Source organism: Bombina bombina, chromosome 2 (assembly GCF_027579735.1).
Source record: "Bombina bombina isolate aBomBom1 chromosome 2, aBomBom1.pri, whole genome shotgun sequence".
Classification (NCBI taxonomy): Eukaryota; Metazoa; Chordata; class Amphibia; order Anura; family Bombinatoridae; genus Bombina; species Bombina bombina.
The window spans coordinates 715,085,286-715,112,414 of NC_069500.1; the positions used below are offsets into that span (position 1 = coordinate 715,085,286).

The following is a 27,129-nucleotide window of genomic DNA, read 5'->3' on the forward strand; positions in this document are numbered from 1 at the left end:
ATATACCACTTTGATATATTGTTACCTATAGGGTTAAATAGAAATTTTGCAATAGAGCGCCACCTTGTGGTATCTGCCTATATATAGATTGTAAATCACTTTGTTTGTATGCATGATTAAGGAAACTTGTTCCGAAATGTCGCTGCTACCTCCTGTGTAAAGTTTTCTAATAAACTTACCTTTGCTTTCACTCACCTTGGAGTTGACCTTATGAATGAAGCCTTTTTATTTCGTTATACTATTCTAATTTGTTGTGATAGTACAAATAAGACACACACATACTTGTTTACAGCTCATTTTGCAACTGTATTGTTTTAGATATATAAGATCAATAATGGAGAAAAACAATAATACACATTCTTTTTTGGAATATAACAAAACAAATGATGTACAATCAAGAACACAAACGCAGAAAAATCAAACAAATGTATATGCTTTAAGAACAATTAGAACTGTTTAAGCATGAAACGTTCCATTTACCTCAGTTCTTAGAATGGAGCGTTTCTTCTACATTATCATTGGCAGCAGTGCATAGTCTTTCTGTAAAGATACTGATTGGCTAGGAAAAAGGATACTATTTTGTCTGAAGCTATGAACTTGCTGCCTTGCAGTATAAGAAGTCATACATTATACTTTAGATCAAGAGTTTTCAAACCTGTCCTCAGGCCTCACTAAAAGGCCAGCATTTCAGAATGACCTTGGGTGAGAGCAGGTTAATAGCTGGATGTTTCACCTGTTCTCCAGTTCAGATATCCTGAAAATCTAGCCAGTTAGGGAGACCTAAGGACAGCTTTTTAAAACCCCTGCTTTAGATCAATTATTTTGATGATTCAGCTACTATGCAATTTTTTTTTTATATAATTTACTTTGATTATCAGCAGTTTTGCAAGAATGTAATTCATTTACAAGAGCACTAGATGGCAGCACTAATTTTTCCTGCCATGTAGTGCTCAAGACACCTATGTAGGTATCTCTTCAAAAAAAATACCAAGAGAACAAAGAAAATTTGATAATATAAGTAAATTGGAAACTTTTTTTTAATAATGTATCCTCTGTGTGAATCACTAAAGAAAATTCTTGATTTGCATATCTCTTTAATTTACATTTTTTAATGCCTGATACTAAATAACACGTTCACATCCTTTTAAAAAAGACATAATACTTCTTTTTCATTTTCTTATGTACTGTATATGAAAGAGCAGCAGTTAAAAATATTAAAATATATATATTTTTTTTCCATAAAAAGGGTTGTTAAAACAGTTTACTTTAAGGTGAAAAAAAAACAAACAGGAAGTGTATGAATATGCACAACTAGTACTGGGATTTTACTCCTCATTGGTGGCAGGGACAAATCCCACAGAAACAATTGGTTGTTTGGTTTATTCAGCATAAGAACATCTGTTTTTCCAACAAAACAAAAAAACAACAACAAAAGCCAACCAGTTTTCTATAGCATTTGGGAACATTCCCTTTTAGAAAGGACATGTTTTCAGTATTATGTCCCTTTAACAATGAGTTGTCATAGCAGTTGATAAATCCAAATAAGCACTATATTGATAAAGCGGTTCTAAAGCTTTAGCTATTGTATTTTGGTTTTATTTGAAGACCTGGGCATTATGACCTAGGACACAATTTGCATACACATGTAATTTATTAATCAACAATAGTATCAATTAGATGGTGTCAACAAAACCTTACGAATAAAATAAAAAATGTAAATGTTCATCAATAAATATTAAATAAAAAGGAATAAGCAGTGTGAAGTAATACTTATAATTACATCAGTGGCATTAAAAAGCAGGCATCATATTATCAAGTCATTCAGCTAATAGTTAGAACACGGAAGGTTAAAAAAATGTTTTGATTTTGGGATCTTTATTTAAAGGGACATTAAACTCAAAGCATATATCAGCAATTCAGTACTGTGTTGCAAAACATGTTTTAAATTAATTTAACACAGTCATTTTTACAGCTCTATTTCTATAGGTTTTACAATTTAATTTTGCACCTTTTGAAAGCCCTGGTGGAATCCATGTTAGTGCTCTCCTTTTCTGTGACCAATTAGGGACAGATGTAAATGAGCTTGTGCTCTCAGCTAACTAATCACCATGAGAATGTTGCAGGCTCAGGTCAGTTTTATCATATTTAAAGGGGACATTAACAGTTTAAAATTGGTCATTTCCTGTAATTTAATTCGGAAAATTGTGTGCTTTGCAACTTTTGTGCAGACTCCAAATTTAGCACTGCTATAATCCCTACAATCACTGTTTACATACTCTAATAGCACATTTATAAAAGTCCCTTATTGGTCCAAACAGGGATGATTAGATAAAGGAAACCTAGGTTACAATATAGTGGCCCCTATTGCCTCATGGACACCAAAATAAATGACATCTGCATATTTGCTTTGAATACACAATGCTATCTAGCATTTATTTAATGTTTAACGTCTCTTTACGTATGATGGAGGCAATACAGTTGTTCCAGAAAAATAAATAATGAAAATATATTTCAATGTTGTTTCATATTTCTTAATGATACATCTTACAGGGAGATTTACTCTGAAAGACATGAAATTGTTGGACACAAATAAAATAGCAGGGTCACTGGTGCCAATTGGTCTTGAAGCTTAGGTATTCTTGCACTATGTGACAGTAGTGGTGTTCATTCCCAGATCAGGATTAAGCTCATGCTGTGTATTGTGCACACTAATCTGAACTGCACAGTACAGCGGTCATTAAAGGGAAATAAAGCTCAACATTTTTCTTTTGTGATTCAGCTAGTGAATACAATTTTAAACAACTTTGCATTTACTTCTATTATCAAATGTGCATAATTCTTTTGGTATCCTTTGTTGAAGGAGTAACAACGTACTACTGGGATCTAGCTGAACACATCAGGTGAGCCAATGCCAACAGGCATATATGTGCAGCCACCAGAAGCTAGCTCCCAGTAGTGCACTGCTACTCCTGAGCCTACCTAGTTACGTTTTTCAACAAAGGATACCAAGACAACAAAGCAAATTAGATAATAGAAGTAAATTAGAAATTTATTTTAAAATCACATGCCCTACCAGGATCATGAAAGTTTAATGTCTTTCATATAGGTGGTAAGAGTCCACTATCCATTAAATATGGTATATACATTCCTACCACTAGGTAGAGGCAAAGTTTCCCAAACCCCAAGAGCCCTATAAAACCCGTCCCACCTCACACATACTTTAGTTTTTACTTTGCCTCCATTGTGGTTAAAGAATGAAGATTGTGCATGATTTCTTCAGTGAAATGGGTTTTCAGTCTATATTGAAGCCTGGTTCCTTTCAAAGTACAGTGCTTGTCAGAGGGATGTATTTGGGGTACAGTTTGTGATACAATAGATTCGCCTCATGGGAAATCTTTTATAGGCCCTCTGTAAATTTAGTCACAGTGACTCGTCTTCTGTCTCCCTTTACAGATCTACATTATACTCCTATTCCATTACCTCTACTGATATGTTTCAGTACTGATTTGAATGTCTGCTACATGATTGATAGTGGACGAGTGTCTATGGGTATGTTTTATATTTTTTTTATATAGAAAGTTTTGTTTATGGGCACTTTTAAAAAATGTTAAAAGATAATATGTATATGTGTATATATGGCCCTGGGACAGATACTCACTATTCCCCTTGCTTTTGCGTGCAAATAATTTTATTTTTCGCGCTTGGTCCTGACCCTTAAATACACTTGTCAGGTTAGCGCGCCCTTCTACATACCCACGTCTGGTTAGCGCGCGTCTAATTCCCAGCATCATAGAGTACAGGTTAATTGATCCGTTAGATTAGCAAACATCAGTGCAAAATATTACACACTTTGGATAAGCGCTCGCCCGCGCGTTAGTAAACGCATGTTCAATTAGCGCACGTCTCTCAGATATGCACGTCAGATATTTGGCGCGCTTGTCATTTAATTAAACTGTATGTTTTTTGTTTACATGTGGACAGTTACTGCTTAGCTAGGCTGAACATGCTTAGTTAGTGCTTTTATGTCCCTATAAAGCTATATAGAGGGGGTATAGGGTTTCCTTTCCTCAAAGAGCTTACTTAAAGGGGTTATTACATAGTACTTATTGCCTAGCTTTTTGCTATAATGGAGCAGCACAAACCTGTACCTAAATTTAATCTAGAAACAGAGTCTTCTGTACAGAGCTTTTCTTCCTCAAGACAAGAAGTCAAAAGGAAAATTTAAAGCTCCTAATTTTTTTCGTTCCTTTCGTCAGAATTAAGAACAGAAAGCTGACTCCTCAGCTAAACACGGCTCCTCTAGTTCAGTCTGGGTACCCAATACAAATTGGAACAAATCAGAACAAATCCAAACAGAACAGGAAATCTGTTCCAGCCTACAAAATCACATGAAGGTACGACCCCAATCCAGTGTTGCTGGTAGGGGCAGATTAAACCTTTTTCAAAAGGCTTGTTTTCAATCTGTCCCAGATCCCTGGGTTCAGAGGAAGTTTTTTTTCTGTCCCATAGTCCAAAGAATCCCATAAAAACTCTAGCTTTTCTTTAATAAGTCTCAGATCTGGAAGATATGGGAGGAATTGTTCCAGTTCCTTTACAGGAACTGGGGATGGGATTTTATTCAAATCTCTTCATTATTCCAAAGAAGGAAAACTCTTTCAAACCAAGATTGGATCTGAAAACTTTTAACAAATTTGTAAGAATACCATCTTTCAAAATGGAAACTATCAGGACTATCCTGCCTTTTGTTCAACAAGGTCACTATGTCCACAATAGATTTAAAGGATGTTAACCTTCACATCCCAATTTACTCAGAACACCACTAGTTTCTGAGGTTAGCTTTTCTAGAAAAGCATTATCAGTTTGTTGCTCTTCTATTTGGTCTAGCTATAGCTCCAAGAATATTTACCAACGTCTGGGGTGCCCTTTTATCTGTAATCAGAGCACAGGGTATTGCAGTGTTTCCTTACCTGGGCAATATCTTGGAACTAGCTCAGTCTTTTCCTTTAGCAGAATTTCACACAAAACAACTATTCTTGTTTCTTCAAAGACATAGTTGGACAGGCAATCCAAAGAGTTCATTGATTCCCCAGACAAAGCTCACCTTTTTAGGTTTCCAAATAGATTCAGGGTCTATGATTTTCCCTAACAGAACCGGGGCAAATAATATTGCTATAAGCTTGTCTGAACCTTCAGTCTCTCTCATTCCCTTCAGTGGGTCTGTGTATGGAAGTACTAGGCCTCATGATTGTAGCAGCAGATGCAATTCCATTTGCTTGTTTTCACATGAGGCCTCTTCAGCTTTGTATGCTACGTCAATGGTGCAGGTATTATACCCAGATATCTCAAACAATATTTTTAGATCCCAGCACACACCCGTCTCTAACTTGGTGGCTGAATCATCAGTCTATTATTCACAAGGCTTATTTTGCTCGTCCTACCTGGTCTGCGATTACTACAGATGCAAGTCTTTCAGGTTGGGAAGCTGTTGGGGGGGGGGGACCATAACAGCACAAGGGATTTGGGATCCTCAGAAGGCGAGGTTACCAATCAATAAGCCCTTCAGGCTTGGCCTCTGTTGAAAAGGGAGTCTTATCTCTGTTTCCAGACAATGTTACAGCAGTAGCTTATGTCAATCATAAATGGGGAATTCAGTTCCCTGGCTATGATGGAAGTGTCTCTAATTCTCTCTTGGGCAGAAGTCAATTATTGCCTAATAACCGATTCACATCCCAGAAGTCAACAATTGGGAAGTAGACTTTCTCAGTCATCAGTCTCTGCATCCAGGAGAGTGGTCTCTTCATCAAGATGTGTTCTGATTGTGGATCTATGGGGCCTACCAGAAATACATCTGATGGCCTCTCGTTTGAACAACAAACTTCCCAGGGATCCTCAGGCAAAAGTGGTGGATGCTCTAGTAGTTCCTTGGTCCTTCCAGCCTGCTTATCTGTTTCCTCCACTGGTTTTACTTTCCAGAGTAATTTCCAAGATACAATTGGAACAGTCATTTGTAATCCTGATTGCTCCAGCGTGGCCTCACAGGATTTGGTATGCAGATCTGGTTAGAATGTCCAGTTGCCCGCCTTGGCCTTTTTCCTCTAAGGTCAGACCTTCTGTCTTAAGGTCCTTTCTTTCATCAAGATCTAAAGTCTATAAACTTAATGGCATGGAAATTGAACGCTTAGTTTTGAGTCATAAAGGATTCTCCGATTCTGTGATTAACACGGATTCAGACTTGTAAGCCAGTTTCTAGGAAAACTTACATTTATTTGTGAATTGACCATAATTTTTCCTGGCATTGTTTTAGAATTCCTAGGATTTTTTCAGTTTTTGCAGGATGGTTTAGATAAGCGTTTATCTGCCAGTTCTCTAAAAGGACAAATTTCTGCTCTCTGTATTATTTCACAGGCAGATTGCTAATCATCCTGATATTGTTTTGCTCAGGCTATAGTCTGAATTAAACCTGTTACTAAGTCTATTTCTCCTCCTTGGATTCTTAACCTGGTGTTAAGGGTTTTAGAGGCTCCTCCTTTTGAGCCTATGCATAAATTGGACATTAAACTACTTTCATGGAAAGTGTTGTTTCTTTTGGCCATCTTTTCTGCTAGAAGAGTTTCTGAATTAGACACACTCTGCTTCAAGCAAGGAGAAAACACAGTTCCGTATATTAAGTGTGAACATCACATCATATCATATCTAGCTATACCCACAAGCTTACATAGCCTTTGTTTGGAATTTACATTGGGCTGGCACTGATAAAGGTCTTTCACAACTGGCGATTTCCAACGACTGACATATTCTAGTGTGCTCCCGAGGAGATAGCTACCTGGACAGCTATTTAAATTCTAGAAGGCGTTTGTGGCACTTGTCAAGTGCATTATACTTTGTAAGTATAACTTGTACTGCGTGTTTGGAGACCACGTATCACTGATTGTACACTATTGTGGCGCCCTATTCTGTTCTACTCCTTTTTTTTAATTGATTCACTTGCACTGCCATCAAGTCTTGGAAGAAGTTTGCAGCCTTTTGGTCTCCTGAAGGACTTCCATGTAACATGTTTTGGGGACATTCCTGTGGACATTACCAACACAAGTATTGTGTATTCTAACACACATGTTTGGACATTGTGTTTACTTTAATTTTGGCACTTTATGGAGCACATTTTTATTAGTATACTGCAATATACAATTAGTATTAGCTGTGTCAAATGTGCAAAGTACGCTTTGCACTGCACTAAGGTAGAGTGCTATATTTACCTTTAGTTTAGCCTTTTCGTTAAAACTTTAGATTCACAGACCTTATTTGGAGGTGGGTCAGCCTCCACCACAGAGAATTACAGCTCATTTGACTAGATCAGTTGCCACTTCTTAGGCTTTCAAGAATGAGGCTTCAGTTGATCAAATTTGCAAGGCGGCCACTTGTTCGTCTTTGCATACGTTTACTAAATTTTAGCATTTTTATGTTTTCGCTTCCTCTGAAACAGCCTTTGGTAGAAAGGTCCTTCAGGCAGTTGTCTCAGTTTGATGATTGTGCCTGTCTTTTTGAGTTTGTCATAAGAGATATACCGGTAATTTCTTTTGGGTTATGGATTTAATTTCTCAGAGAAAAAAAGGTGTTTTTTATCCCTCCCTTTATAGTTACATTGTGAACTTCCACAGCTTGGGTATTAGTTCCCATATGTAACGGACTGTGGACTCTCGCCACCTATATGAAAGAAAACATAATTTATGCTTACCTGATAAATACATTTCTTTCATGGTGGAAATAGTACACCAGCCCCCACCCTTTTTTGGTTTTGATGTTTTAAGCATATATTTTTTCCCTGCACTTTTTTTGGCCCTCACTCCTTCTTAAACCTCACTGTTTTGCTATATGTTAAACTAAGGTATGTGTGAGGTGGGAGGGGTTTATAAGGCTCTTTGGGTTTAGGAAAATTTTCCTTGTCCTAGTTGTAGAAATGTATATTCCCATATGTAATGGATCGTGGACTCTCACCACCATGAAAGAAATGAATTTATCAGGTAAGCATAAATTATGTTTTTTACTTTCCTGTCCCTTTGAGAGCCTGCAATGGAACTGATCTATGCATTGCTTCTATCATAGAGTGCAAGAATACCTAAGCTCCAAGATGGAAGCTTGACCAACTGTAAACGGTAAAAAGTTAAAATCAGAGAATGCCTTTGAAGACCTGCAGGGCTAGGAGGAAAAACAATAACACGAGTAGTAACCATGTTATTGTAGTTATGTCCAGCAGTTTAATGACACTTTAAAGCCCAAAGGAAGAAATGTTTCTTTTAATATATGTTAAATGATATATATTGTCTATCAAGGCTTCTTCTTGCTTAAATTAACACAGTTGTTTTGTTGCTATTGTTAAGGAAAGCAACACAGTATATTTAAAAAATCATTGCACTTTTTTTCTGCAAGCTCTATAGCAACAGAATATAAAACTAAAACATCTAAAATTGATGAATGATGATACTTGCATTAAAAATGTACAACTTGTCATTTAATATTTATATTTTCAATGTTATTAAAGTCAATTCAAAATTAACTTGTAATGAGAAAAAAAAAGCCACAAAATATTGTATAATTCTTACTGTAAAAAAACAATAACACAGTTTTAGTATCTCAAAAAACAAATAAAATCAACAAATAAAAAAAAAATTAAGAAATAGAGAGGATCTGAAATAAAGGTTACATTTATACTTCTGTATGTGTCCTACGTTTTTTTTTTACTTTTTTTTTTTTAAATTGATATAAATACATATGTACATGATGAGGAACACAGTAGCACATGAAGAAAAAGCATAAAACATATTTACATAGCCTTGAAGTGAGCATTTCATACAGCCCATGTAGCCACAGGTCTAGAAGAGTATCAAGTCAATGATTCATTAAAATGACAAAATAAGTAGCTTTAGTTAAGTTCACTGCACAGGTTCACCAGTTAATTCTAATGACTGAACCTTAAACTTCAGCTTTTTGAATTTCTGCTGGGTTATTCTCAGTCTCCTTCTGACATTGTGCAGACTAGTCAGGGCTTCATCAAGCCGTTTTTTCAAAGCTCTTGGGCTTTCGGTGATGCAATAGTCATGCTCCGTTGTGACGCACTTCTCAATGACCTCCTGCATTGGTGTCTCCTCAGGTGACTGTTCAGGTGTAAAGTCAGCCTTCTTCTCATGATATTCAGAGCTGTGCAACTTCCTATCCTGAACAGAACACAGACAGTCTAGTGACGCATGCTGCAGAATCACATGACCTTTGTGCTTAGTAATATTTTTTCTAATAGGATAAACAAACTAAAACTATCATTTGTTTATAATGTAACTTCACTTTAATGGGACATGATAAATGGATTGATGGTGGAGTTAAAGGCCCACTAAACACAATAGAAAAGTATAATCAGTAAATGCATAATAAAAATACAATACAAAAATTCAAATGAGTAGTAGATTTCTTTCTGAAAATTAGTTCTATTTTCCCTCCCACTGCATCATGTGACAGCCAGCAGCCAATCACAAAATGTATATACATATATTCTTTGAATCTTGCACATGCTCAGTAACATCTGGTGCCTCAAAAAGTGTGCATATAGAAAGATTGTGCACATTTAGAGCGTGAAAGTGAATTGGAAAGTTGTTTAAAATTGTGTGATCTTAATCATTAAAGTTTAATTTTGACTTAAGTGTCCCTTTAACATTTGGAAATAGAGGGTATATTTTGTTTAAGCAATATATTTAATTGATTGCTAATGAAAGACATTAACCATACCCATAAAGTTATATGTAAAAGAAAGAATTAAAACTCTGAAGTAAAACACAAAATTGTGACTTAATAAATATTGCAAAACATAACAGAATCAGTGTATGGAATGAAAATAAAGTTATCTATATACTAGGCGATAAGTCTGCCCAGAGGGCACTCTATGTTTAAAAACTACAACCCCCCCAAGCTAAAATTACAAAAAAACCCCAAAAAACTAAAATTACAGAAAAAAAAAATAAACAAAAAGGTATCCAAAATATTTTTTTTTAACCTAGACTAATACCCCTATAAAAATAACCCCCCCCCCCCCCAAAATAAAAACACCCCCTAATCTAATACTAAACTACCAATAGCCCTTAAAAGGCCTTTTGTAGTTAAACAGCTCTTTTACCTCTAAAAAAACTAAATCCTCCCTAACAGTAAAAACCACACACCCACCAAACCCCCCAAGCACTAAAAAAACTAAACTACCCATTGCCCCTAAAAAGGGCATTTGTATGGACATTGCCCTTAAAAGGGCATTCAGCTCTTTTACACCTCAAAAATTAAAATAAAAAAGCCTAAACCTAAGCCCCAAATAGGCACTCACTGTTCCTGAAGTCCGGCGGAGAAGGTCTTCTTCCAGACGGATCCATCATCTTCTATCTTCATCCGGAGTGAAGGAGGCGCGGAGCGGAGGTGCGGAGCTGTGTTCCCAATGCCTGGATCCTCATCGGCGGTCCTCGTGGCATGGAGGCTCCAATTCATCCAATGTCCGTCGTAGACTGAAGATTGAATGCAAGGTACCGCAATCAATTTGGGGTACCTTGCAATACTATTGTCTGAAATTTTGAAACCAACCAATAGGACTAGAGCTACTGAAATCCTATTGGCTGTTCAAATCAGCCAATAAGATTTCATTAGCTCTCATCCTATTGGCTGATTTTAAAATATCAACCAATAGGAATGCAAGATACCCCAATAAATATGGGGTACCTTGCATTCATTAAATCTTCAGTGTGCGGCGGACGTTTGCATGAAAAGGAGCCTCCACGCCACAGAGGATCGCCTTCGTTGTGGATAAAGATAGAAGATGCTAGACCCGCCTGGAAGAAGACCTTCTTCACCGGACATCAGGAACCGTGAGTACCTATTTGGGGCTTAGTGTTAGTTTTTTTTGGGGGGGTTAAAAGAGCTGAATGCCCTTCTAAAGGGCAGTAAAAGAGCTGAATGCCCTTTTAAGTGCAGTAAAAAAAGTTGAATGCCCTTTTAAGGTCAATGCCAAATGCCCCTTTAGGGGCAATGGGTAGTGTAGGTTTTTTTATTGTTAGTTTTTTTTATTTTGGGTGATTTGGTGGGGCTTGGTTTATTTTTAATGTAAAAGAGCCTATTTCTTTAGGGCAATGCTCTACAAAAGGCCCTTTTAAGGGCTATTGGTAGTTTATTCTTAGATTAAGGGGTGTTTTTATTTTGTGGGGCTTTTTTTTATTTTCATAGGGATTAGGTTTAATTTTTTATTTTGGATAATGTGGTTTATTATTTTGTGTAATGTTAGACTATTTTCTTTCATTTTAGATTAGTTTAAACTTAGTTGTTTTCTTTATTTTTAAAGTAATGCTAGTTTTTTTATTAGAATTTAGGATTATTTTAATGTATGTAATATGGTTAATTTAGGGGGTGTTAGGTTAGGGGGCTTAGTGATTAGTTATTTGCATTGCGGGGTTTGGCGGTTTAATAGATTTATTAACTATTTATTTTTTTCTTAATGCTTATTGCGGGCAGTTATTTATTTATTTTTTAATACTTATTGCGGGTGGTTAGTTTTTTTTTTGTAATGCTCCGTTTGCCTTTGCTGCATCCTGGTGGATTCCGAAAATGGCAGGGTCTTTTGTAATTAGTAAGCCTTTAATGCAGCCCAGATCGTGATTTCATCAGTGGGTGGAGCTGGGCAGACATTTTAAAGTGGCTAGAAACAATATTTATTATAAAATAACTTTTACTGTTCCTGCTGCATGATATAGAAAAGGGTGCAGGGGGCTATTTGCAGCGTAATCTAAAGTAATACTTTAAGATGACTAACGTGTAGACTGTGACTTTAATTTGTTTATGTTTATTCTATTAATCGGCCATTTTCGGAATCCACCTGTTGAATTCTTTTGGCTGCGCATACAACCAACATTCTTTTGGCTGCCAACATTCCTTTGAGGATGCGTGCGCAACTGGCGACACCGACGGACGCGTTATGAACGCGATTAGAGTATAGATATATATTTTTTTTTTAACAGATAGCAGGTATAATGTTTTTATAGCGGTAGTTGCTGCGCAGGACCTTTTTGGGATTTAAACACATAGACCTGCATTGCCACTAGAAAAAAAAATGACATGCTCTAATATTGAGCAGCCAGACACATTTGTTTTGCAGCCATACATGCAACACTAGAATTAATTAAGTATTTCTTAACCCAGCATTTCTTGACTGACTACTAGATTTTAAAAGGGGTATGAAACCCAAAGATAACATTCCTGCAAAACTGATGCCATATAGTCCTCCAGACATGTGCATGCTCCAGAGCTTACGTCACTGCTATTCACCAGGAGAACGAAGACAATTTGATAAAAGTAAATTAGAAAGTTGCTTAAAAACGGCATGTTCTATCTGAATCATGAAATTCTGGGTTTCATGTCCCTTTAAGAATATCTAACAAGCCCTGAATCATAGACAATAGCTTCAATGCAGTTTTTTTTTTACTTTTACTCTTAAAGGGACTTTAGTCATCTTAAAGTGTTACCTTAGATTAAAGGGACATAAAACCCAAAATTTTTCTTTCATTGTCCAGATAGAGAATACTATTTTAAACAACATTCCAATTTACCTCTATTATCTAATTTGCTTCTTTCTTTAGATATCCTTTGTTGAAGAAATAGCAATGCACATGGGTCAGCCAATCACACGAGATATCTATGTGCAGCCACCAATCAGCAGCTACTGAGCCTATCTAGATATGCTTTTCAGGAAAGAATATCAAGAGAATTAAGCAAATTAGATAATAGAAGTAAATTAGAAAGTTGTTTTAAATTGTATTCTCTATCTGAATCATGAAATAAATTTTTGGGGTTTAATGTCCCTTTAAGCTGCAAATTGCCTCCTGCACCCCTTTCTATATCATGCAGCAGGAACTGTAAAAAAGTTATTTTAAAATGGTTTCTGGCTACTTTGAAATGGTTGCCAAGCTCCACCCACTGATGACATCACCATCTGGGCTGCATCTATACTCTCTATTGAATAGCATTGACAGTCTGTTGAATCCAACTATTGAGTCTTTTGTAATTAGTAAGCCTTTAATGCAGCCCAGATCGTGATTTCATCAGTGGGTGGAGCTGGGCAGACATTTTAAAGTGGCTAGAAACAATATTTATTATAAAATAACTTTTACTGTTCCTGTTGCATGATATAGAAAAGGGTGCAGGGGGCTATTTGCAGCTTAATCTAAAGTAATACTTTAAGATGACTAACTTTAATTTGTTTATGTTTATTCTATTACTCTGTATCACTAATATTGTTAACTGATACATTTCCTTTTGGTTTTCTCTGCTCATCTGGGTCTACTTGTTCTAAATTTTCTCCATACCTTGATTATATTCCAACTACAGTCTGTTCTTTTGAAATGAACTACTGGAGACAGTGTGGACATACCTTTTTGCTTCTTCCAACAAACTGAAACATGGTTGGCACAGCATCTGATCGCAGTCGAATAGTCTGACCTGTTCTATCGAAGCAAAACTCTTCAAAATGGTCTGAACACAGCACTGCTTTAGAGGATGGATAAAAGTGATCACGTCCCATATTCATCACCCATATCTTTAACAGATTTGGTTGTCTGTGAGGAAACCTAGAAACAATCGTTTTACAACATTAAAAGTATTATAGCTTTCTACAGTCATACAGTTGTCAAACCCACATACAGAGTGACTCAGGACTGACTTGACTGTTAAGAGGCAAACAAACCTTTTAGAATCAAAAAGGACAGAGGCTTACAGGGATACATTGTACTTAAAGTGACATAAAACTCAACATTTATTTCATGATTCAGCTAAAACATAAAATTGTAAACAACATTCTAATTTACTTCTATTTTCAAATTTTATTGTGATTCTTTGTTGGAAAGCAGGAAGGTAAGCTCAGGAGTGTGCACGTCTGCAGAACTATTTCCTGTCATGTTGTGTTCCAGACATGTGCACACTACCTAGATATCTCTTCAATAAAGAACAAAGCAAACTTGATAATAGAAAATTATAGAAAAATGTTGGGTTAAAAAAAAAAAAACTAGGCTATCATAGATAGCCTCTCTATCTCATGTTTATATGTGTGTATTAGGATGTATACAGAAAGTAAAATGTCTGGATGTTACCTACAGTACTACATAAGTCAAGAAAGTAGCTAAAATATTAGAAGTTAAACAACAACTGATTCATTAATCAGTATATATACACACAAATATATAATTTAGTTACATTTGTCAGTGTATTGTATACAACACTATAGAGAATCTTGACATTTTCATAATAAAAATAGTAAGAACAGTGTTATTCTCCCCAGTACCTATTTAATAGGCACACCAACAGGCTGATTTTACTGACCACCGATCTAAAAGTTAAGCCAATATTAAGCAAAAATTGTTTGTTGCACAAATTATCATTAAATCAATTTATGTTAAATTAGCAATTAATTTGTGCTTTGGAAAGCATAAAGTAACATTTGTAAGTAAAATTAAAAATTATAATATTGCAAAGTATTATATTGCCCCTATCCGTCTACTTCATAATGCCAACTGACTGATAAAATTTACTGTGAAGAACACTGAAGAATATTCACAAATTTGCTCAAGAGAATGTTATTGGTGCTATCTCCCAAACATTGGGTAGACAGCCTTACCGATGAAAAGATTTGCCACATCCACGAGTTTGCCGGCTTGTGCAATTGATAGCCGCACATGCGGGCATTGTAGGTTGCCTTAAGAAGAGCCTCCTGTAGCAGAAAGAAATTCAATAAAAATGTAGGCATTTATAAAAAGTAAAAAGTTAGAAATCTAGACAGCCAATGAGATAGAAAGAGGAAGAATGAGAACAGAGGCTCCAGGTACCAGTAGGAAATGTATTTAATAAATAGATATTGAATAGTTTCAAGTGTAATATATCTTTGATAAATGGATGTAATTCTGTCAAACACCTTTTTTAATTTTAGAAATTGACACCGGTCACATAAGCAAATCTAACAGACTGGTAATGTAGAGTACAGTACTAATTAAAAAAAAAAAAAAGGAATAGCTAGCAGTGCCTAAAATAAACTCATAAAAGCTCACTATTAAGGGTCAAATGTGCCTACTCAAAATTTACAAAGTGCAATATGTGAATAAATACATACTGCTCAACCAAATGTGAAACAAATAACAAAATCAAACTATATTGCCAATAGGCAGTGAGCAACAATGTTAGTTAATACTTCGTTGCTCATACAATGCATAACTATATAAATTATGTGATAACACAAATCCCAATCCCTATAGTTACTGAGTGATTGGGGGCTCAATAAAGTGAAATACCTCACTATTAAGGGTCACCTAACATACCCCGTATTAAATTAGCAGAAATAAATGTGGATAATAGGAGCGCCAAAAGGCTAAAATATGATAACAGGCAACTGGCAAAAGTATAAATTATTACATTTATTATGAATGACTTAAAGGACCATGATAACCAAATGTTGAAACACTTGAAAGTGATGCAGCATAGCTATAAAAAGCAGACTAAAAAATATCACCTGAACATCTCTATGTAAAAAAGAAAGATATTTTATCTCAAAATGTCCTAAGCATTCAAACCCCATTGCAAAGGACTTTAAGCAACAAATCAGTATGTCTGTCCCAGGACCGGAGTGAGCCTCATGCACACTCATGTTATTACCCTATTCAGTTTAAGGGAGTTTACTATGAAATCACATGAGAGTTAAAGGGACATGATACCCAAATGATGAAGCACTTGAAACTGATGCAGCATAGCTGTAAAAAGCTGACTAGAAAATATCACCTGAACATCTCTATGTAAAAAAGAAAGATATTTCACCTCAAAATGTCCTACGTATTCACACCCCATTGTAAAGGACTTTAAGCACACATCTTATTTCCCTATTCAGTTTGAGGAAGTTTACTATGAAATCTCATGAGATCACAGTAAGAGAGTTAATGACTTCAGCACTGCTGATGCTGATTGGCTGCTGTTCACTTCTTCCTTTTTTTTTTTTTTTATTTACTTGCAGCTGAGCAGTAACTGAAAAATTACTTTTTACACAGGACTCTGGTGAGCTGAGGAAATTGTGAGGTAAAAGATCTTCCTTTTACATAGAGATGCTCAGGTGATATTTTCCTGTCAGCTTTTTACAGTTACGCTGCATCACTTTCAAGTGATTTATCATATGAGTGTTATGTCCCTTTAAAAACAACAAATGTAATAAAAGCAAATCTCTAATGAGATAAATGAGGTGTATTAATAGTCCCAATGTCCAGTGAATACAAAGTCCAGATGATTGTGAGTGAAGGATTAACTGTTGTCCAGTGAATGAAAAATCCAGATGGTGGTGAATAAAAATAAAAATGTAAATCCTAAAGTTCAAGTTCTAAAAATGAATCTTCAATGTGACTCCTAAATGGATCTTAGAAACGATGTTAATGTATGGATTCCCAAAAGAAATATGATTATGAAAAAAGTGCACTATATAAACAAAAATAAAAAAAGAGAGATAGAAAAAAAATATATAAAAAATAAAAATGAAGAACAAAAAATAGTATCCTAGTATGTCAATTCCTTGTTGAAATGGTGTGGATCCGCTGTGAACGACCAGAAGGAAACTCGAGCCCCAGTCCACCCCATTTCAACAAGGAGTTGACACTAGGATACTATTTGTTCTTCATTTTCTATATATTTCTTTCTATCTATTTTGATCTTTATTTTTTATTTTTGTTTATATAGTGCACTTTTTTCATGATAATATTTTTTGGGAATCCATACATTAACATCGTTTCTAGGATCTATTTAGGAGTATGATGGCAGGGTAATCTCTACAGTACAGCAAAAAATAACTTTACAAGCTAACTGATTAACCCCTTCCCTGCTGGGAATATCAGATGGGTGGTGCAATTAGCGTCCTTTTAATTGCAAAGCCATGCGTGCCTGTCGTCTCTGAACAAAGTGGACCACAGAGAAGCTTTAACAACCACTTATCTTATGACTGCAGTAGTTGGGTGTAAATCATTTCAGTGAGAAACCCAGTTTGCGAAAAAAGTTAAAAGGGACAGTCTACACTAAAATTGTTATTGTTTAAAAAGGATTGATAATGCCTTTACTACCCATTCCCCAGCTTTGCACAACCAACATGGTTATAGAAATATACTTTATAACATTTAAACCTCTAAATTTCTGCCTGTTTCTAAGGCACTACAGACAGCCGCTTAACACATGCTATTAACAACAGGAGACTGCTAGTTCATGTGGGCCATAGAAATAACATTGTGCAAATGCCGTGGGGTTATTTAAGAGTCAGCACAACACAGCACTAATTGGCTAAAATGCAAGTCAACAGATAATAAATAAAAAGTAATGTGATCAGGGGGCTGTCAGAAGATGCTTAGATACAAGGTAATCACAGAGGTGAAAAGTATATTAATATAATGGTGTTGGTTATGCTAACTGGGGAATGGGTAATAAAGGGATTATCTATCTTCTAAAACAATAACAATTCTGGTGTAGACTGTCCCTTTAATTATTTTTTTTTATATGATTGTATTTGGTGGCCAAATAGTCCATCAAATATACCAAAATAGGCCTAGATCAATACATTGGGTTGTCTAATATAATTTTTTTTTTAAAAAGCCTAGATCAATACATTGGGTTGTTTATATATATATATATATATATATATATATATATATATATATATAAAATATCCATAAGTAGAAAAAAGGCATGTATAGAGCATACTGCTTTTTGTTTTATTCAAAATGTCTGTATCATGCATTTGAAAAAGGGGGTGCAATACCTCCGAAACGTTATGCGTTTTTAAACTTATTTATTAAAGGCTAAGTTTTACCTTTTTTTCAGCGAGTGCCTTTTTTCTACTTATGGATATTGGATGTTTTTTCCAAGTGCACCCTGGATGTTGTTACATTATATGGAGTGCCTATTCTAATTCAAAAGGAAACACCGACATCCATCTTTATAGGTAAAATCTTGAAACTTTATTCAGCAATGTTTAAAAGTAAAGACAGCACAGCAAAATGGACTTAGAGTCAGACGTGGGCGCAGCACACAGGCATACGCGTTTCGGAAAAGATTCCGTAGTCACAGCCTGACATGCTACCCCACACACCTGTTTAAAAACCCCATGGGCTAATACAATTGGTTATAACAGGAACTACTCCCATAGACTCTAACCAATAGGATACAAATATACAAACATAATAATAATTGGAATGCGTATAAATTGACACACTCATATAGTTAAATAGCAAACATAATCCAAATGTGAAAGTGCCAGAGGTATTAATGATATTGCAAAAGGGAGTAATGATATACCTACATACATTAGATGATAGCATTTAGTACAGAGATAAGAGGGAACATAGAGAACAAAGATAGTATAGTGTAAAATGATCACACTGATAAACATTTGGATTTCATTCTCAAAAATTCAAATGTGTGTATAAGGTGCATACTGCAGCATAAAATGTAAGGCAATCTCAGGCAATTCACTCCTTCAAGGCACGAGTTGCCATCCTAAGCATGTTCCATATGCCGTTGCCAAAGGAGAATATACTAGGTTGAGGAGGAATTGCACCAGTTTTCAACAGTTTAAACAAGAATCTGTTGATCTGGAAAAGATACTCCTAGAAAGGAAGTACCCGAAAGCTATAGTTAAAAGGGCTAAAGCTGCTGTTAGTACTATAGAAAGAAAGGATCTTTGGAAAATGAAAACGTCCAAAAATGATGATTTCAAAGGATTGACTTTTGTAACTAACCATAGTATTCAGTATCATGATATATGTAAGATTGTTCGTAAACACTTCCCTCTTCTCTCAGCGGATGATAAATTAGTGAATACAGTTAAGAATGGCCTCAGATGTTCCTATAGGAGAAGCCCAACATTAGGTAATCTGTTGGCCCCTACACTACTGAATAGCAAAACTGAAAGTCAATCATCTTGGCTAAGGCATACTGGCATGTTCAAGTGTGGTCGGCGCAAGTGCAAACCTTGTGAGTATGTTAATGTGACAAGGAACCTTTCTAGTATTGTCACTAACAAGGTGTATGACATTGGTGCCTGTATGAATTGTACCACGGAATATGCCATTTACCTTATCGAATGCTCTCATTGTAAGTTACAATATGTAGGTCTCACCTCAAGGGACCTAAACACCCGCATACGGGAACACTTGTCATCATTTAAAGTCAATAGGGCTAGTACTCCGATAGTACAACACTTTGGCACTTTTCATAATAACGATCTAAGATATTTTTCATGGTGTGCAATAGAAAAGATCTTTAGGCCCACCAGGGGTGGTGATATAGATACAATATTAGCAAGAAGGGAAGCATATTGGATCTTCACCCTAGAAAGCAGACTACCTAAAGGTCTGAACTCCAGATTTGATATTATTAATCACTGGGAATAATAACCTGCCAATATGAGTTCTGTACATAGTTCAGATGAATTTCCCTCTGTGCTCCAACCCCGATAGTAATATGACTAGTACTCAATTCATGATTACTAGTTATGCCTGTATATATATGTCTTTTTCTTTATCATCACTAATTACATCAAACATTCGATGTACACATTCAATGTGACACATATGTTAGTACTTTTACACTATATACATGGAGTTTTCTCTGATGCACTTACTTACATTTTATGCTGCAGTATGCACCTTATACACACAAATTTGAATTTTTGAGAATGAAATCCAAATGTTTATCAGTGTGATCATTTTACACTATACTATCTTTGTTCTCTATGTTCCCTCTTATCTCTGTACTAAATGCTATCATCTAATGTATGTAGGTATATCATTACTCCCTTTTGCAATATCATTAATACCTCTGGCACTTTCACATTTGGATTATGTTTGCTATTTAACTATATGAGTGTGTCAATTTATACGCATTCCAATTATTGTTATTTATATACTAGAAACATAAGTGCTGGTAACTTTGATAATGAAGTGTTAATTAGGATTATGTTTGTATATTTGTATCCTATTGGTTAGAGTCTATGGGGGTAGTTCCTGTTTTAACCAATTGTATTAGCCCATGGGGTTTTTAAACAGGTGTGTGGGGTAGCATGTCAGGCTGTGACTACGGAATCTTTTCCGAAACGCGTATGCCTGTGTGCTGCGCCCACGTCTGACTCTAAGTCCATTTTGCTGTGCTGTCTTTACTTTTAAACATTGCCGAATAAAGTTTCAAGATTTTACCTATAAAGATGGATGTCGGTGTTTCCTTTTTGAATTTGATTATTCCAGTCCTTGCCGACCCATCAGCTGATGCCTTAGTCTGGAGCGGATCCAAGTTCGCAGTACCTCCGGAAAAGAACTCCCGCTATTGGAGGAACACTAATGACGTATAGCCAACACCCACACACAAGCCGACGAGTACACGGAACACAGCGGAGGCCCTGTGAGCCGCTCAATTGAAGCCTGGATCTTCGGAAGCGGCACAGAGGCGGCTGCACATTAGGCAGCGACGCTGTCAAGTGGTTAACCGGACAGGCCTGAGTGGGGTGAGTTATCTAACTTTGCAAGTGCTATAAGAAATTTCACTCATTACCGGAGACTCTGCATTGGTCCTTATATTTACTTCAGCCCGGTGTGGCTGAGTTCTGTTGTTGGGTTTCTCTGTTTGATTTTGTGCCTATTCTAATGACACACACTATATATATATATATATATATATATATATATATATATATATATATATATATATATATATATATATATATATATATATATATATATATACATACATATATATATACACACACACACATACTAGTGAAGGGGTTAATTCTATGTTCAAACTCTTTATAAATGTAGTTTTTGTGTTTTTTAATTACGTCATTTTTGTATAGTATCAATTAGAGCACATTTATACATCAGCAATCAAATATTAAATACTTCAGAATCATAACATACAAAAAAAAAAAAAAAGGACAAACCTTTAATATTATTCTTTAATTTCTCCTATGTGAAGTCCAAAAATTATTCATATTTCCCTTTTTCAAGATCATACAAGTAGGGTTATATTCCAGCAAGCTATACGTCTACTTCACAACATGAATAGTTAATTGGCAGTTGTATTTATCTAGGAAAGATCAGAAATCCAATGTCAAAATATGAAAAACCAGAAGCTAGAATGTTTTTGAAACAGAAAAAGTGCAATTAAAAAAAAAAAAAATATATATATATATATATATGGTAATTTCTAAATATTGTGTACCTTTACTGTTTCTTTAATATCTTCCCTATATATGAAACCCACATTTTTTTTCTTTCATAGTTCAGATAGAGCATACAATTTTAAACAACTTTTCAATTTGTTATCAAATTTGCTTTGTTCTCTTTTTATCCTTTGTTGCAAAGAATACCTAGGTAGGCTCAGGTGTAGAAAAGCACTACTGGTAGCTAGCTGCTGATTGGTGGCTGCACATATAGGCCTCTGTCATTAGCTTACCTGATGTGCTCAGCTAGGTCCCAGTAGTGCATTGCTGCTCCTTCAACAAAAGGATACCAAAAGAACAAAGTGATTTTGATAATAGAAGTAAATTGGAAAAGACACTTACGTAAGTTAATCAGGACATAATTGTCTCCAAAAAAGGGGCTCAAACATTTGACAGGTAAATGCTTAAAGGAACACTGAACCCAATATTTTTCTTTTGTGATTCATATAGAGAGTGCAATTTTAAGCAACTTTCTAATTTACTCCGATTATCAATTTTTCTTCATTCTCTTGCTATCTTTATTTTAAAAAGAAGGCACCTAAGCTTTTTTTTTTGGTTCAGAACTGTGGACAACATTTTTTTAATGGTGGATGAATTTATCCACCAATCAGCAAGAACAACCCAGGTTGTTCACCAAAAATGGGCCGGCATCTAAGCTTACATTGTTGCATTTCAAATAAAAATACCAAGAGAATGAAGAAAATTTTATAATAGGAGTAAATTCGAAAGTTGCTTAAAATTGCATGCTCTATCTGAATTGTGAATGAAAAATGTTGAGTTCAGTGCCCCTTTAAAGTGATGGTATATCCTAGCATTTGTGAAACGCTAGGATTTACCTTTGGAACAAATAAAGGGGACTTTCAGTCATGAAGTATAAAATACTTTATGCTGAAAGTTCCTTTATTTGTTTGAAGCGTTCCCCGCACTGAGCACCTCAAGCAGCCCGCAGCAGAACACTATTTTGCTGAGAGGTGACGTTTCCACTTCTTAGCAAATAGCCATGCGTCCTAGCTGGTGCCAAGCCAGATAGCTAGCACACTATTGGCTATGAGGTGGAAACATCACCTCTCAGAAAAATAGCATTCTGCCGTGGGCTGCCTGAGGCGCTCAGCACGGCAAACGCTTCAAACAAAGGAACTTTCAGCATGAAGTATTTTATACTTCATGACTGAAAGTCCCCTTTATTTGCTCCAATGGTAAATCCTAGTGTTTCACAAACTCTAGGATTTACCACCACTTATGGAACATGCACACGTTCAGAAGTATTTTACAGCAAAAGCTGCTAAATAAATAATGAATGTATATTATTACATTGCTGTTTTACCTCACAGAGAGAGTAAAAGTTGAATTCAATATCAATTTAAAAGAAAAGAGCACATATCTGTCAAAGCATTCCCTTCTTAGTGCTTGGAAACACAGAAGGCACAGCTGCTCCCAGCACTTTCCACTGCCCACAAAAAGAGTGCTCCTGTGAATACAGCTGTATCAGCCCAGGACTGGCTGGGTGTGTAGCTGCACTCAATCTGGAAACAATACAGTCTTATTCACATGATGAGCATACTTTTTGTGTGTAATGAAATGTACCAGAGGCTTTGACTTTGGATATTATAAACAATGTGAAGACAATGTTTAACAGGTGTCTCTTTCTTAATTGACTTACATGTCAATTGTTTAATAAGCTCATTTTATTATAGGGACTTTATTCAATAGAAAAGTGAGTTCTGATCAAGCGAACAAGAAGTCAACTTGAGCTTTTTGAATTTCTCAACAAAAGCTATGTATCAATCTCTATAGTGGTAAAGAACTATATGCTTAAAAGGCAATTTCTTTTATGTTATATATACTACATAAATTATATTATAAAATGAAATGTTGTCAAGATAACATCTTGTATGTTTGTATATAATAAACATGTACTTTATAGATAAGTGACGATTGCTACAAAGTATTTCATACAGATATTTAAATACACTGTTATACTACACTTATTGAATATGTTCCTTCTGTGAATGTACCGAGTTCTTATACGTACCTATTCAATCTATTCTGAAACTTTACCCAACCCTTTCTCTTTTTCTGTGCATGGGATGCTGTTGCTGATGATACAGAGTCCAATATTTAGGACTCCAATAACAACGTCAGGGTGTACCAAAATGGCTGCCACGATCAAGAAGCTGGGATAGAGGAGGAGGAGGTTATGCATTTGTCGTCACTCACCGTGTGGTTACGTATAAAGAAATGTGTTCATTTTTTTCTTCACAAAGCTTTATTCCGCTCGAATAATTGAACAAACACGATTCGTCAGGTAACCATGAATGACGTCAACGGGCCTTAAGTAAAAACGAGGCTATTGCAGCGGTGAGTAGCTGGGTGAATGTGCGGTGTGTGATAACTAAGCCTGTATTAGATTGCATGGGAAACTGCTTTTTATGCAGTGGCATACTGTGATACCCTTACAGTAGAGATACTTTGGCATGCAAAATAAAATATGCAGGAATGCAGTCACATGTTACTTTTATATAGAATGCACATTTCAGTTTAAATGGAGGTAAATTGGATCAAGTGCGAATACTGTGTAGATCGGGGGTCAACACATTTTATCAAAACCAGTTCATACAGTCATCATGGCAGTTTTCTAAAGGAGAGAAATATTTTATTTATAAATTAATGCAGATCAACAAATATGCAGAAATATTTAGAAACTATAGCTAACTACTTTTGACTTTTTTTAACCTTTAATAATGCTGATAAAAAGTAATATATTTTGGAATATAAGTATAAAGGTGACATTCAAATTAACCCCTTTACTACCGAGAATTTCAGGGTAAAATTTGCTTAAAGTACCGGATAATTTTTTTAAAACATTTTTTTTGCTATCACACTGTTTAAACTGAAATAGAACCTTTGTTTTTATTTTATCCCCTTAGTTCAGATGGATTTGTCAGTGATATTTTCATCACCATCTTAGCTAATGGCAAATATTCTACGTTTTTATAATGCAGGTGTCCCTCCTTACACTCCCACCTTCCTGTTCCTCTTTCTGACCACCACCATGGCCTGTCTGCATTAACAATTTATGATTGTTTTGTTAAAAAATGTTTTATATACATTTTAGATATTTTTATGTAGTGTAGGGTTCCCCACCACCCCCTCCAAGCGATTACTGTAGGGTCCCTCCTCCAAACATTAATTAACTGAAATGTTGTGCCCCATCTCTCCCTCCCTCTCCCTTGCCTAACACTTTTGCCTTAGTGTAATTAACCTTGTCACTTACTCCCTCCTCCATGGATCACCCGATTCCCTCCCACTGCTCTCACTCGGCACCAATGAGTGACACAGTGACTCTATGTAATGATCAGTGATCTGGCTTTATATGTTAAGGGAGCACATTCAATCTGCTCCCTTGCCAAATGAAGGTAGATGCCTTCTGCCCCCTGGTTGCAGCTCCCACAGTCTATGCTGACAGCGGGGACCACAATATGCGCCTCTATGTTGGATGTAGGTACTGTGTCAACATAGTATGCTGAGCAAAGTCTTGTGTGACATAGTACCTACGTCTAATTGGAGCAAGGGGTTAATATATTTTAATTTTGAAAATAATTTGTATTAGCAAAACTGTAATAAAAGTTATGACTGTTCCAATGATAGCTTTTACTGTGTAATGAGTATATGCCCTGTGCACTCTCATTCATACACTGATGCCATGTATTTGTTAGTGATGATCACCGAAGCAGTATATGCCGTCTAAGAAGATGTCCTTTTGATTGAAGGTGCATGGGTATATGTTCATATGCTCAGTAGAAGCTGTCACTGGAAGAGTGAACATTTTTACTACTCTTTTTTGTTAATAGATGTGTATTACAAAAAAAGCTTCTTACTAAACCTAGAGTGCACTCATACATTTAAGTAGCGTTTAAAAAGGGATAAATCGTAACACTAAGTAATACAATATTTGAATTTATTGAGACAATATTAAAACAAAACAATAAAAACTTTTAAAATACATATGGATCTATATAAAGATACAAACAAGTGATATCTCAAAAGTAGTACCAAAGCGAAAATCCCAAAAATATAGAGATGGAGTCCTAAAAGTGTCCCAATGTAATATGTGTTTCAAATGACCAAAAATAGGATATATCCAAGAGAATTATTTGAAAAGCAAAAATAATTCAAAAATTAAAAATATATATATTTAGTGTTTGCATATGTGATAGGTATAATCAAAAGAAGTGGTAATCAAAAATCACCTAAATAAGAGAAATATAATAGTGCCAAACCATATAATAAATACAAAATGCCGCAAAAGAGCCAAAATCTGCTCTGAGATGTGATTTCCGTTTTGAATTGGCCATTAAAATAGGTGTTTATACTATTTAAAGTATATGGAGTGTGACTGTTAACATTCTTTAAAAAACGCGCATTTCTGGGTGAAAACGCGTAGATGGTAACTCCTATGATACACTTCTTGGTGAGCAGATTTTAATGATTTATATATATATATATATATATATACTGTGTGTGTGTGTATATATATATATATATATATATATAATACTGTGTATGTGTGTGTGTATATGTATGTATGTGTGTGTGTGTGTATATATATATATATATATATATATATATATATATATATATATATGACCCTGGGGATAGTCTCCCTAAGGGTGATGGGAGAAACCAGACGTGGACTCCTTGCCCAATGTGCTTAGAGGGATATGGCTGCACCTCACTGACGAGGCCCAAAGGAGGCCGAAACTATCGTCTGGGGTTGTCATGTTCCTTGTTCAGAGGAGAATTGCCTGGTATTTCGGGGCTGGACTGACCATGTCGGCGGGATCAGACTGATATACTACAGGAAAGTTTTCCTCTGTGAAAAGCACAATTGGGCAGAAAGAAGCTACTACCAGGTGGCAACCGGGCCATAGAACAAGCTATTGATGCTGCTGTTTGTTCCTGGCAGACTGCTTCTCATTCTGTTTTGCATATATATATATATATATATATATATATATATATATATATATATATATATATATATATATACATATACACACACTGTGTATGTGTGTGTATATGTGTGTGTGCGTGAATATGTGTGTGTGTGTATATATATATATATATATATATATATATATATATATATATATATACACACAAATAGCCCTCAGTTTATGCCGGGGTTAAGTTCCAGGAGGAATGGTTGTAAATTGGAACCGTTGGTAATTGAAACCCAGTTTATAATGTAAGTCAATGGGAAGTGAGTGAGTTAGGTTCCAGTGCCCTCTCAAAATTGTCATAAGTAACACCTACTACATTATTTTTAAAGGTTTAAAATGAAGACTTGAAATGCTAAACAGCATTATAAACCTAATAATATAGACTGTATCATCATCAAACTAAGTTTAATGAACAAAAACATTTGCTAAACATCACCTAATAAAATAATTACACAACAGATTGCATCATCATCAAACTAAGTTTAATGAACAAAAACGTTTTTTACTTGCATTTTTCTGCAAACAGTTCTCTGCATTGTTAACATGTTATATAATATTGGGTCTGCACCTATTCTATGCATTTCAATCTGCAGTGATTAATAGGCAGTTAGGCACCCTCACCTCAAGCAGCTGGACAGGAAAGTAAGTGGCTGCAAAATCTTGCTCAATAGATCTGGTCTGTCTGGCTGTTAAACTTGCTTAAAGGGACACTGTACCCAAATTTTTTCTTTCATGATTCAGATAGAGCATGCAATTTTAAGCAACTTTCTAATTTACTCCTATTATTAAATTTTCTTCATTCTCTTGGTATCTTTATTTGAAAAGCAGGAATTAAAG

The 27,129-nt window shown here is 35.5% G+C and overlaps 2 protein-coding genes across 3 annotated transcripts in view; one reads left to right on the forward strand and one right to left on the reverse strand.

Annotated features, from left to right (window-relative positions):
• Positions 1-282: 282 nt before the first annotated feature.
• On the reverse strand, positions 283-23,513 carry LOC128649451 (THAP domain-containing protein 2). The gene is made up of 5 exons (XM_053702723.1): positions 23,322-23,513; positions 21,008-21,153; positions 14,678-14,770; positions 13,439-13,634; positions 283-9,209 (listed from the first exon to the last, which is right to left on the reverse strand). The coding sequence occupies exons 3-5, from the start codon at positions 14,743-14,745 to the stop codon at positions 8,928-8,930; spliced, it is 546 nt and encodes a 181-aa protein (XP_053558698.1). The 5' UTR covers positions 14,746-14,770; positions 21,008-21,153; positions 23,322-23,513; the 3' UTR covers positions 283-8,927.
• The window catches only part of LOC128649450 (zinc finger and BTB domain-containing protein 17), a 38,294-nt gene continuing 34,639 nt past the window's right edge, over positions 23,475-27,129 (forward strand). For both annotated transcript variants that reach the window (XR_008400675.1, XM_053702722.1), the window contains exon 1: positions 23,475-23,647. The gene's annotated coding sequence lies outside the window, so the exon portion shown is untranslated. The remainder of the gene's footprint in view (positions 23,648-27,129) is intronic.